The sequence below is a fragment of the Hypanus sabinus genome, chromosome 18 (genome assembly GCF_030144855.1).
Source record: "Hypanus sabinus isolate sHypSab1 chromosome 18, sHypSab1.hap1, whole genome shotgun sequence".
Classification (NCBI taxonomy): Eukaryota; Metazoa; Chordata; class Chondrichthyes; order Myliobatiformes; family Dasyatidae; genus Hypanus; species Hypanus sabinus.
The window spans coordinates 21,638,669-21,651,897 of NC_082723.1; the positions used below are offsets into that span (position 1 = coordinate 21,638,669).

Below are 13,229 nucleotides of genomic sequence, written 5' to 3' on the forward strand. Positions count from 1 at the left end.
CGCTAAAATAATAATGGTCAGTAAAGCAATCAGCTGTACAACAATGACAAAATGAGAGATAAACTGAATCCAGGGGTGGATCTGTACATTCAAAATCTAATACCAAATACTATCCCAAAAGAAGGGGTTCTCTAGAGCCACCTTGGCTCTGTTTTCCTTTTTCCCAGTGCATCCCATTTCCTAATGACTTCTGTATCCTCTTGGAAAATCTTTTCCTAACAGGCAGTAAATTGTGGAATGGGTGGTATACTTGTGCAATCCTTTGTTGGTGTCACTACCATGAATGGTAAGCTCTAGAGTCCCTTCTGCAGCTGGTTTAAGGCAAGTTCTGCCCCACAATCATTAACTTGATTGAGAAATCACTGATTGCCACATTGCAGCCAGTCAGACTGAATTGCGGCAATCTCTTATAATGTGCCCTTGCTGATGTTGTGAGGCAGTAGATGTTGCTCACCAAGTATATTTCAGAAAAGTTTTGTTATAAATTGGCAATATGGACAGGGTACAGTTATCATACAGTATGTAGCAAAACCACTTTCTGTCAGGCTTCTTCGTACAACCTCCTCTGGACATGCCCAACAATTCTCTCTTTGATGACATTGCATCAAAGGTCACACCCCACCTTGGACTTGTGTACCTCGATTACGTAGGACGATGGGTTGCTTAGAGATATACAAGTTCTCTCAAGGTATTTTCTGACATTATACAGTCTCATAAGAGAGTACTGTCACCCTGTCGAGGAACGTGGAGAACTGCTGCAACATACACTGGACTCCTCTCTTTTTGAAGCCTCCCAGGACATGATTAGTGAGATTTCAAATGTGGCACACATTGGCACCTTCACTCACCTATTGGTTTGGCTGGTGTCTGCAGCTTTCATATGTCTATTTCACAGCACCGCATGCTATCACGTCCTCCAAGTTGAACTGCAGACTGTCGGTACACCCATCCCCCCTCCCCCAGCTGGTCGCTCTTCATTATTTCCTTCGTTTACAGTCTCCATTTTACTTACTCTTCAGAGATAGCCTGCATAGTTTGTCAGATTCCATGTTTACTGTTCCTTTAGTCCTGCATTTCTGATAACCTGCAAACTCCTCAAAACCACCCGGATGTGCTCTTTCTCTCCTAGAGATACAATTAGAATATCATCCATATATTGCAGAATACTGCTACTGGTTTCTGCCAAGGGATCACAAGTGATTATTTTAGGCATACGTCAATGGAAAATAGTGGGATGCAATAGAAACCCTGAGGCAGCCTTGCCTGAGTATACTGCTGTCCTTGGACAGTAAAAGCTAACTTATCTTAACTATCGAGATGTACTGAAATTGTCCAAAAAGTATTAACAATATCTAAGACAGTAAAAATATCCTGTTCCAGCCTCAGGCCATTCAAAATGTTGGATGGGCTCACCACTACGATATTCCCAAGTGGTGTATTTATTCAGAGAGGTATGATCAATGGTCAGCTGGTAGGACTCATCTGGCTTAGATTCTGGCCTGATTGGGGAATTCATAAACAAAATGGTTGATTGGATCATTCTTCTACTATGGCAGCCTCTGCTTCAAACGTAATGGAGTACTGTCTGTGGGGTAGGTGATGGGCCTTCTTTCCAAACATGTGACACCTCAACAAAGTCACAGTTTTGTTTGTAAGTGGCCCATACCGGGGCTATATTTTCATGACTTGTGATATATACATCACCATTTCCCTTCTGCCACCAAGGGAGAGTCTTCTTTCCACAAATAATTACCCGTATACCTGCCTTGAATACAGCCCCCAGACCTATCCCCAAGATAGATGGTACCCTGTGATGGTTGAAACCCAGATATGTGTCTTCAATCTGTATCAGGATGGATAAACGTAATTGAGCAAGGATGGATCTGCCTCCCACCCCTTCCACTGTCATAGTTTTACTTGTAACTGGTAAGATGAGATATAGGAGCAGAATTTTGCTCATTGAGTCTGTTCCACCATTTCAGCATGGCTGATCCTATTTTCCTCTCACCCTCAATTTCCCGCCTTCTTCCTGTATCCCTTCATATCCTGACCAATCAAAAATCTATCAATCGCTGTTTGAAGACTTGGCCTCCACAGCTGCCTGTGGCAAAGAATTCTACAGATTCATCACTCTCTGGCTAAACAACTTCCTACTCACCTCCATTCTAAAAGGGCACCCCTCTATTCTGAGACTGTGTCCTCTGGTCTTAGATTCTCCCACCATTGGAAACATCCTCACCACATCCACACTATCAAGGACTTTCACCATTCAATAGGCTTCAATTAGGTCATCCCTCATTCTTCTGAATTCTAGTGAATACAGGCCCAGAACCATCAAATACTCTTCATATGACAAGACTAAAATCATTTTCATGAACTTACTTTAAATCCTCTCTAGTTTCATACACCCTTTAAGATGAGGGGCCCAAAACTGCTCAAAATACTCTAAGTGAGGCCCCACCAGTGCTTTATAAAGTCTCAACATTACATACTTGCTTTTTATATTCCATTCCTCTTGAAATAAATGCTAATATCACATTTGCCTTATTTACCTCAGACACAAACTGCAAATTAACCTTTAGGGAATCCTGCACAAGTTCTCTCAAGTCCCTTTGCGATGCAGTTTTTTGAATTTTCTCTCCATCAGAATAGTCAGCCCTTTCATTTCTTCTACCATAGTGCACAACCATACACTTCCCAACACTGTATTCCACGTGCCAGTTGGCCCATTCTCCTAATCTCTCTAAACCCTTCTATGGCCTCTCTACTTCTTCAAAACTATCTGATTCTCCACTCATCTTTTTATCATCTGCAAAATTTGTAACAAAGCCATCAAGTCCATCATCCAAATCATTGACTTATGATGTAAATAGAATTGGTCTCATCACAGACCCCTACTGAACACCACTGGTCATCGGCAGCCAACCAGAAAAGGCTCCCTTTATTCCCACTCTTTGCCTCCTGCCAGTCAGCCACTGCTTTATCCATGCTACATTCTTTCCAGTAATACCATGTGTTCAAAGCTTGTTAAGCAGCCTCATGTGTGGCACCTTGTCAAAGGCCTTCTGAAAATCCAAGTACACATCCTCAACTGATCCTGCTCTGACTATCCTGCTTTTCATTTCTTCAAAGAATTCCAACAGAATTTGTAATTGATATTGAGGCCAACAGTGCATTGACAGACATTCAGGGGCTCCCCACCCTTGTCACCAAGAGCCAATCCTAGTCACTTCATCAGGAGTTGCTTTAACTCCTCTGCAGAGATCTGGAAAACAGGTCCCTTTATGCTACCATGAAGCTAAGTGATGATCCTCAGCTTACTGTATCCATGGTCCTTGTCCTGCTTCCCCTCTGCCTTTCGACCAAAAACTTGTCCTGATTATGCTTTGTCTTCCTACAACAAATGCACTTAATTTGGCCTTTTCACTGTCCCTAAAATCCCAAGCCATATGCCCCCACATTTTTCACACCTGAAACATTCGACATCGCCTTGTCTGTCACATCTTACACCTGCCATTATAGTTGCTCATTCTCCTGTTTTTCTCCTTTTCACTTCTGTTCTCATTGCCCAGTTAAGTATTTGAATAAATGTGTGGCCAACAGGTACCCCCATTCTTATTATCTGTTCAGATATCTATTTAGATGTAGGCCCATGCCATCTTTCAGAACTTGCAGGAAGACATCATTGTCCTGTTTAGGCCCATTTAATCACTATGTTTCTCACATGCCTGATTGTCTGTTATCTTTGTTCAGCATAATCCCTGACTTTCTCTTTTGGCTCTTGTTTAATAAAAGTAAATTTTAGTTCAGTTCGCCTGTCCTTTATCTATTGCAGCCTCAACTGCCTTAGTTAAGTCCCCCCAGTTGGTCCTGGGGATCTGCTTCTCCATTTAAACTAATTTTAATTTTGAATATGGTTGAGCAATGTGAACTAGACCTGCCTGGGTACTTTAGCCTTTAAATGTTGTGTATATCAGCAAGAGTCAAATGGTGAGCTTCCCTTAATTCTTCAACCTTTTTGCCAAAGAAGCACATTGTCATCATTACATTTGATAGTGGGCAATTTATTTTGCAAAATCTGTTTCTCTGTTGCTGTAAAAAGTTCTTCCACCCTGGACTCAGTAGCGCTACTCCCTATAGTCTTCTGGACGATCCAGTGGGGTACTAGTTCTGAGTCAGCCACTGCTGACTCATTACAGGGTTGAGGTTGTGAATCTTCATTACAAGCCCCATACTTAATCAACTGCATCAGCCAAATCATCCCAATTTACATCATGTTCTGCAGGTGTACATGGACTTATACTACCTACCATTCACTCCAAAATCGGAGGGGTGGGGGTTCAGAGTTGGCTCGGCAACGGCTGTTCTGTGGTGATTGCCCAATAATGCCGTTGTTAGTACTTCAGCCTTTTCATATTTGCCCCAAGTTGTCCCTTCCACCAACCAATTTGTTCAGGGATTGTTCTATCTGGTTTGCAACCCTTCTTTAGCATATTTTGTATCAACTAATGTTTTTAGTTCCCTACTGTCTATTTGAAAGATCCATCCAATTCCCACACTACTTCCCTGGTTTCCTCCAGCTTCCTTTTTTCCCACAATGGCCACTCCTGAGCCTATGTCTCAAATAGTGTTGGTTAGTCAGTCCATTTCCCAAATGAAGTGCAATGTATAACCACCCGGACCCTGGCTGCCAGTTATCCAGACACCCCAATCCCCAGTTCTCCGACACTAAACTCTTCATGGTCCAAGGTCTTTTTTTACTACAACTTGCAGTTGCAGTCAACTATGGGGTTATCCCCTAACCTAACAGGGTGGTATCTCATACACACTCACCCAAACAGGAGCCTCAGTCTGTCACAACCCAGTGGCGTACCCTGCTTGCTGTGCCGATTGTAGGAGCAAATTGAAAGATCTCATGGAGTTGGTGTTTGAAATAATGGGTGATTTACTAATGTTCTGAATGTGAAGCAACTCTGAGGGGCCGAAGGGTACAAAGTCGCCCCCTCCTTTTTGAGAATCGCAAGATCGTTATTAATTCGGGTCTGGGACCCAGGAAATGAGAGAGAGACACACAGAATACACAGGGTTTGGAATGTGTCCTGGCCTCAGCGAAACGGAACCACTGATAATGGCTATTGTCTCTTGGAGACGGAATTATGTATTAAGTACTGTACTATTCATTGAGACCCCTCAGGGGACAACCAGAGTGGGCTGGTTGAGGGATTGCATCATCCCAACCTGATTGACATCTGAGACCCCGTGAGTAAGGATAAAAGAGGGTCTGGGGAACAACCCCTTTAGACGCACCAAAACGCTAGAGATCCCGTGACAGCGTTTAATAGTGACAGCCGGTGGGGACTCGTTTGCGTCCTCCCTTGCCTGGGTTGGCAGGCTCACCACGGAAGAACAGTTTGGCTAAAGGAGGGGCCACAAGTGAAAGGCCACGACAACAAAACTGCTGACGGATCGAAATCATAAAAGGAAAACCGGCAAGTTTTTCTCCAAATCTCTCTCTCTCTCTCCCACCATTGCAACACAGCTGTCCCCAAAGGCTGCAGCCTGCATGAACTGAGTGAACTTTATATTTCCATCGGATAATACATTATCCCCTAGACAACGATAGAGCTTATTTCTTATTGATTATATTATACCCGCACTTTTAGATTTAGTATTGACAATGTATATTATCTGTATATTTGCATTGCTATTATTTTTGTGTATTTTTACTAATAAATACTATTAAAAATAGTATCATCAGACTTCAACGGACATCTCCATCTTTGCTGGTAAGTGACCCAGTTACGGGGTTCGTAACACTAACAACTGATGCACATCAGAAGATCAGTCAAAGCTCTACCTGAGCATGAATTTGGTACAGCTTTTACATTCTTAGTTGATGAGATTACCAGTAAAACTGCACTTTGGTAACAGAAAGGTGGCTACATGAAGACTTAATTAAGTAATAGTCTATGTCCTTTTTACAGAGTAAAATGATTGTCCACAGGTCTAACAATTGAACCAATTTTCGCTTACTACAATGGATAAATGTCTTAATATAATTAATGTAACTCCTGAACCTTGGATGTCATCACTGCTGCATTCCATGTCTCTACTTCTAGGCTTTGTCTGTGGTTCCCTGCTATCACATTAGCACAATCCACATCCCTATTAACTAGTTACCAGCCCTCACCATTCTTCCCCCGACAACAAATGATATAACAGGCTAGATTCTGGGAGGATCTTTCTGAGATTTAGTTACAATTGAGAATAAAGGGTAATGCTTTTAGTGCTGAGAAATGGGAAGATTTCTTCATTCAGAGGGTGGAGAATCTTTGAAATTCTTTACCCTGGAGAGATGTGAAGTCTCAGTCATCATGTACATTCATTACAGAGATCTACTGACTTCTGGATGTTCAAGAGTCATGATAGGATGAAAAATGGTGTTAAAATAGATTGAATGCGATCTTAATAAGAAATAGAGTAGGTTTAAAAGAACCAAAGGTTCTATATTTGCTCCATTTTTCTTCTAATTTCTCATTGCTTTTAATAATGTAGATTTAGACCATTTATATCTAAAATGTAAGGTACTCATTTATAACAAGATATTGTCACATGCATTTTGCATACAGAGTGATTGTAAAATTAATGCAACGAATGCCTAGTAAGTTTATTTTGGTGATATAAGAGGACAATGTTTTTTCAATAAAGATATGAGATTCTATTATAATAATCCAAACAGAACAAAACTAATTTAGCTTCAGTTTGCATTCCCATTTGAAGGATGGCATCTCTAATAGCACAATTGTTTTTCAATCCTGTATTAAAATACCAGCTGAATTAATGTGGACTGCTGCTTGAAAATGGAACATGTTTTTAAATTAGGGACAGGTGAGATAAGATTTGAATTTAAGTATATTTTACCGCATTATAGATTTTGCATCACATTGATCACACATTGTATAATGATGCAATGTTATTTTTAATCAACATTTATCATTTAGCTGGTATTAAAATAAATAAGGTGTGAGTTCTATGTGTAATTACCTAATATGTTGTACTATAAGGAAGCCACATCTCAAGGGAAGGAAAGCTAAAATGTTATAAAGTCAAAATCAAAGTCAAGTTTATTATCTTATCCACCAGTAAATGCATGCACAGGTATTATGAATACCTTATTTGCAGCAACATTGGCACATAGCATTAGAGACACAGCATTCACAAGAAAGGCATAAATTATACAATATTATACAAAAAAGCACAATTAGAACAAAAAAATCCATAAATTCAGTGATCACCATTCAAATATCATATCCTGTTCTGACATATCAGTCCATGGCCTCCTCTATTGCCTTCATGAGGTGACTCAAGATTGAGGAGCAAAACATCATGTTCAACCTGATGGCATGAACATTGATTTCTCTCTCCCCCTTCTCTCATCTTTTATTCCCCACTCTGGCCTCTTACCTCTTATGCTCACCTTCCTATCATCTCCCCCTTGTGCCCCTCCTTCTTCCCTTTCTCTTATGGTTGACTCTCTTTTATCAAATTCCTTTTTCTTCAGCCTTTTACCTTTCCCACCCACCTGGCTTCATATATCACCTTCTAGCTGGTACTGGGTTTTTGTCCCTAAAATGTCAATGGTGCCTGACCTGCTGAGTTTCTCCTGTACTTTGTGTGCGTAAATCCACTGCTTACTGAATGAATGATTACAGTTGTACAGGCAAGTTCAAGAACCGAATGGTTGAATTGAAGTAGCTGTTCTTCTGGTGGTGCAAGGCTTCTGGCTCTGTATCTCCTGCCAGATAGTAGCTGTGAGAAGATGACATGGTCCTCTTGGGGTGGGGGTGGGGGTGTCAGGTTTTGATGATGGATGATTCTTCAGGCAGCACCTCATGTAGATTATCTTCAATGATGGGGTGGGATGTTCTGACGATTCATTGAGCGGCATACACTACTCCCTGAAGCTTCTTACATTTCTACACATTTAAATTGTGATGCATCCAGTCAGGATACTTTGATCAGTACATCTGTACAACCTTGTTAGCAATTTCGATAACATCCCAAACTTCACAAGCCTCCTAAGAAGGTAAAGACACTGGCACACTTTCCTTATGTGCTCCAGCAAGGACAGGTCATCTGATATGTTAATAATCAGAATATTAAAGCTGCTGACCTTTTTCCCCAGCCAAACCACTGCCAATATAGACTGGTGCATACCTGGACTCCCCAAACCACTACCAATGTACACCGGTACATAGATGGCCTCCCCAAACTACTGCCAATGTAGACTGGCACATATTTGGCCTCTTCAAACTACTGCCAATGTAGACTGGTACATATTTGGCCTCCCCAAACATAGCCAATGTAGACTGGCACATATTTGGCCTCCCCAAACTACTGCCAATGTAGACTGGCACATATTTAGCCTCCCCAAACCACTGCCAGTGTAGACTGCTGCATATTTGGCCTGCCCAAACTACTGCCAATGTAGGCTAGTGCATATTTGGCCACAGCAAACCACTGCCAATGTAGACTGGCACATATGTGGCACCATTCAACTGGATGTCCTATGTCATTCCTCCTTACCAATTTTTTTCTACCTGTGATTTGTCCATCAACTGCTGCTGTCAGTGAATTTGTATATAGGATTGGAGGTGTGCTTAACCACACAGTGACATGTCATAAGGAATTCAGCAGAGAGCTAAGCATGCAGCCTTGAGGTGCACTGGTGTTGTTGGTTAGTGATAAAAGGGCATATTGTTATTCATCCTCATTGACTGAGATCTACCTCTGAGGAAGTCCCAGTTACAGAGAAAGGTACAGAGGCCAAATGATAAATCTGGAGGGGGTGGCTGTGTTGAATGCTGTGCTGTGGCCAATGAATAGCAGCCTGACATACATGTTCCTGTTTTCCAGATGGTCCAGAACAGGCAGCGAACGCGTATCTGCAGTAACCTGAGGTGGCGGAAGGTAAATTGAAGAGGACCCAGGTCATTTCTAAGGCAGAAGTTGTTTCACTCCAAAACCAACCTCTTGAAGCACTTATAAGAGAAAATCTGCAGATGCTGGAAGTCTAAGTAACACACACAAAATATTAGAGGAGCTCAGCAGGCTAGGCAGCATCTACAGAAAAGTGTATAGTCAATGTTTCAGACCAATGTAGACTGGCACATATTTGGCCTCCCCAAACACAGCCAATGTAGACTAGTGCATATTTGGCCTCCCCAAACCACTGAATTTAGTTATTTTTGTCCATCTCTTTCCTGCTTCCAAGAGCTAAAGTCTTGGGAATAAAAGCAAGGGTATGAAAAAATATTCAAGTGACACTATCGCTCAATAATTTCCAGTTTAGTACTGTAGCCCAAAAGAAACAACGTAACCCTTGAGAAACAGAGCATCATCTTCCATCTTGGCATGTTAAAGCCCACCAATTTCAGAAAATGAATTCAACAATTTCTGTTTACTTGCTTTCTCTATACGAAACTGGCCAGTTCTGCTGTAAGACTGTGCATTTGTAATATGGAGTCAGCTTCAGAGACACTGTTTGATCTGTGGGGCATTTCCAAAATTCTTGTGCCTTAAGTTCTCTGCAACAGCTTTGACCTGTAGTTTTTATTCTGTCCATTTGTTTGTTTTATCCCTCTATACTGCTCTCATTAATTATCTGATAACTTCATAAACTTCATGTTGCCATGGTAACCTGCCAGAGATGTTCCCTCCACACCACCTATCTTTCCCCAACTCTCTCTACAATCTTAAAGTAATTTGCTGTCTTGCTTTTTCAATTCTATTGAAAGGTCTTCAACTTGAAATTTAATTCTCTCTCTTCCCACAGAAGCTATCTGAACTGCAGAGTACTTCCAGAAATTACTGTTTATAGTTCAGATATACAGGACCTAAGAATTAATATATCTTTCTAATTCCTGGCCAAAATTAACTCTGGTGAAAAGATATATTTTGCCTTTTACAATCAAAACATCCAGAATGTTTCAGTTAAGAAAACACCGCTGAAGTATAATTAGAGATTACCACATGTGCACAGAATATTCCACAAAGAGCAACAAGATAAATAATTATAAATGAAGGAAAAATAAGTTAGTGTACTAGAATAATTCTTACTTGCTTCTTGGTATGGTGTTACAAGATATTTTACATACACCTGTTCCAATACACAGGATCTTAATTTAAGTTCTTATCTAAAAATAATCGAACTCTTTCAATGCAGAATTCCACAAATATTGCACTAGATAGTCAAAAATGAGGTATTTACAATTTGTGTGTGCAAGATTTCTGATTAAAATAATCTCCTCTTATAATTTGTAAGAAACTTAAGTGTAGATTTCCTGACACAAAGAATTAAGCATAACCTATTATGCATTTGCAATGAAAAATTGTTTTTAAATTATGGATAATAATAGTTTGTAAGTTACTGTAATAAAGTATTATATAATAATGTAATTGTGACCGAATCAACCAAGATCAATTAACTTCTGCTGAGTGGACTAGAGTGCTTGAATGTGTAAAAAGGGAGGCAGACAAACCAAAATATGACTTTCTCATGCAAATCCTACCATCCAGCAGTCTCTGAGAGTTGGGGAGTGTGCAAGATTTGATGAGGAGGAGCAAAGTCATTTTCACAACGCTGCCTTGTGGTTAGGTGGTGTGATACAGACAGGCAGGGTGGTTGGAGAATGTTTTCATTATTTTAACAGTTTAAATAAAGAGTTAGCACAGAGACCAGATTACATTTTAAATTCAAAGTAAATGCATTATCAAATTACACATATGCCACCATATATTACCTGAGATTCATTTTCTTGTAGATATTTACAGGAAAATAAAGAAATACAATAGAATTTATGAAAAACAGCATATAACAAAGACTGACAAATATCCAAATAAAATAGGACAAGTCATGCAAATAATAAGAAAAGTAAATAAATAATACTGAGAACATGAGTTGTAGACTCTATGGGTTGTGGAGTAGTTCAGCATTGAGATGAACGAAGTTATCCATTCTGATTCAAGAGCATGATCCTATATAAATACAAAAAGTGGCAGCAGAGCACAGTCCAGTGCGTTGTAGGGCTTCTAGCGCATGGGAATTCCAAGACACTTCTTAAAATCTCAGTGATGACATTCTCAAGGAGTGCGTCTGGGTTGGGCAGCTAGAGGCACTACAAGGCTGAAAGTTATGTTGATGGCATACTTCCAAAGGTGGTTAAGCTGTAGCTTAGGGAAAGTCATTCAGTGAAAAGAAGGTAGGTAGGTGGTCAAGGAAACAAAGTGTTTCTCACTCTAAAGTTGTATCTCCATGTTTGACATTACATCATGCATCTCTGAGAAATCAAGTTAAAGCCATGATTATGGCACCTTGGCAAGAATCCAAGGACAATAGTGGTGTGAGACTTTCTAGTGGGGGGAATAATCAGGCAGCCATTGACATGAATCCAGGATATAAAGAAAGGAAAATGGAACAGATGAATGAATGGCAAAAGGAAGGAATGTGCAATAGGGATGGGATTAAATTTCCAAAATACGGGGTAAACATTACTGACGAAGATGGGATCTGTACAAATTGGATGGATTGCGTCTGAAATTAAATGAGTGAAAAGTCCTAAAGCCAGTGTATTTTTTTTATAGCTTTTTCTATCTCAATTTAAAATAGTACTCATGGATTTGCTTTTGTCAATCATGGTGGCCATATTTGTAAAGAAAATGATGAAATGAGATTTACAACACTTTGATTAATGCATTTAGTAACTTTTAAATAGTCTCTTGTGACATTAAACTGATCACTAATGGTAAAATGGTAAGCATGTTATGAATCACAGCCATAATAATCACCTCAGGGACTGCCTTCACAGCCTTATCGCTTGACTGATGCGTCTGCTTTACAATGCATCTTAGCACTCACTTTTTTTTTGTAGGTTGAAAATTTGCACTTGGTCTCCGTAAAATAGAGCATTTAAATGTCTACAGGCCTGATTTGAGGTAAGTTTTGTTCTACTTTATTCCCACTCTGTGTCAAATTCAATAGTTGACCAAAAGACACAGACAACATTGAAAATTCACTACATAGAGCATCAGTATTCATCAAAACCAAGGAAAAGGCAATGTCCAAACTCTGTTATCCTGATAGCTTACATGTACAGTATATGTACATTCTTTCAATATCTATGCAAACATCATGTTTCTACAAGGGGAACAAGTATCATTGCTTCCTCAATACTTTTGAGTGTATCATGGATTTTGGGCTGCTGATCATGAAAATCACCAGGAAATTTCCCTATCATGCACTATTTTTTTGGAAATAGTCTATTATTTCAATTCATAATTCAAGTCAATTAAAATGTTGCCCACAATATAAGCTGAGAAGTTTTCCATCTTTTCTAGGCATGCCTGGGCATGCTTAGACAGGGTTGATGCTGCATGGCAGGACAGGTTTTAGAAAGGATATATACACATCATGCACACACCTTTCTATGCATTGTTTTCATGTATATTGGTTTGCAATCACATTGATGCACATAACATATTGCATGTACTCGTTGTAATAAAGTAATTGTATTTTCAAGAGTATTTGTGCTAGCAAAAGCCTGAGCTCCTCATATTTGTTGTGCAACATGCGCTGTCAATTTTAGAGCTTGGCTCAGAGATACTCGGAAGTCAGTGCCATTTGCTGTCCCAATGATATGGCAAGAGCAGAAGGTTCATGTGACAGATTGCTACTTCTGACTTCAATATGTCTGGTTTCTCTGCTAAAAACAATAAATCCATTGAATACCCCACTCTCCCCTCAGCCATGAGACCTTTGCCGCATAACGATAGTCTTCCAGTACTGATGCCGCTAGACACATGGAGTTGAGAAGAGGTAGATGAAGATACCACGATGCACAAGTCAGGAATGGAAAATGACACTGGTACTGATACAGATTTTGAACCCTTTATGCCTAGCATTTTTTTAAGCTTACAGTACAGTCAAGGTTATATATATGAAGCAGCTGATGAGAAAAATGGAAATTCAAGATAAAACAATGCACTTACTGATAGTAGTTGTATTTTTTAAATGTTGGATCTACCAAACGAAGTGTATCTCTAATGACGGCCACTTTAATTTCTTCATCCACAGGACTGGGAACATATTCAAACACTCCTGGAGAAATCTGTGAAATAAACAACACTTCAATTTGCACACCGCATAGGTTTTGTAAATTTCACATGACATT

At 39.9% G+C, this 13,229-nt stretch overlaps 1 protein-coding gene across 4 annotated transcripts in view; it reads right to left on the reverse strand.

Annotated features, from left to right (window-relative positions):
• The window catches only part of ttll11 (tubulin tyrosine ligase-like family, member 11), a 177,510-nt gene that overhangs the window by 97,536 nt on the left and 66,745 nt on the right, over positions 1-13,229 (reverse strand). For all 4 annotated transcript variants that reach the window (XM_059993846.1, XM_059993845.1, XM_059993842.1 and 1 more), the window contains one exon: positions 13,048-13,166. In XM_059993846.1, coding sequence (XP_059849829.1) covers positions 13,048-13,166 — 119 coding nt within the window. The remainder of the gene's footprint in view (positions 1-13,047; positions 13,167-13,229) is intronic.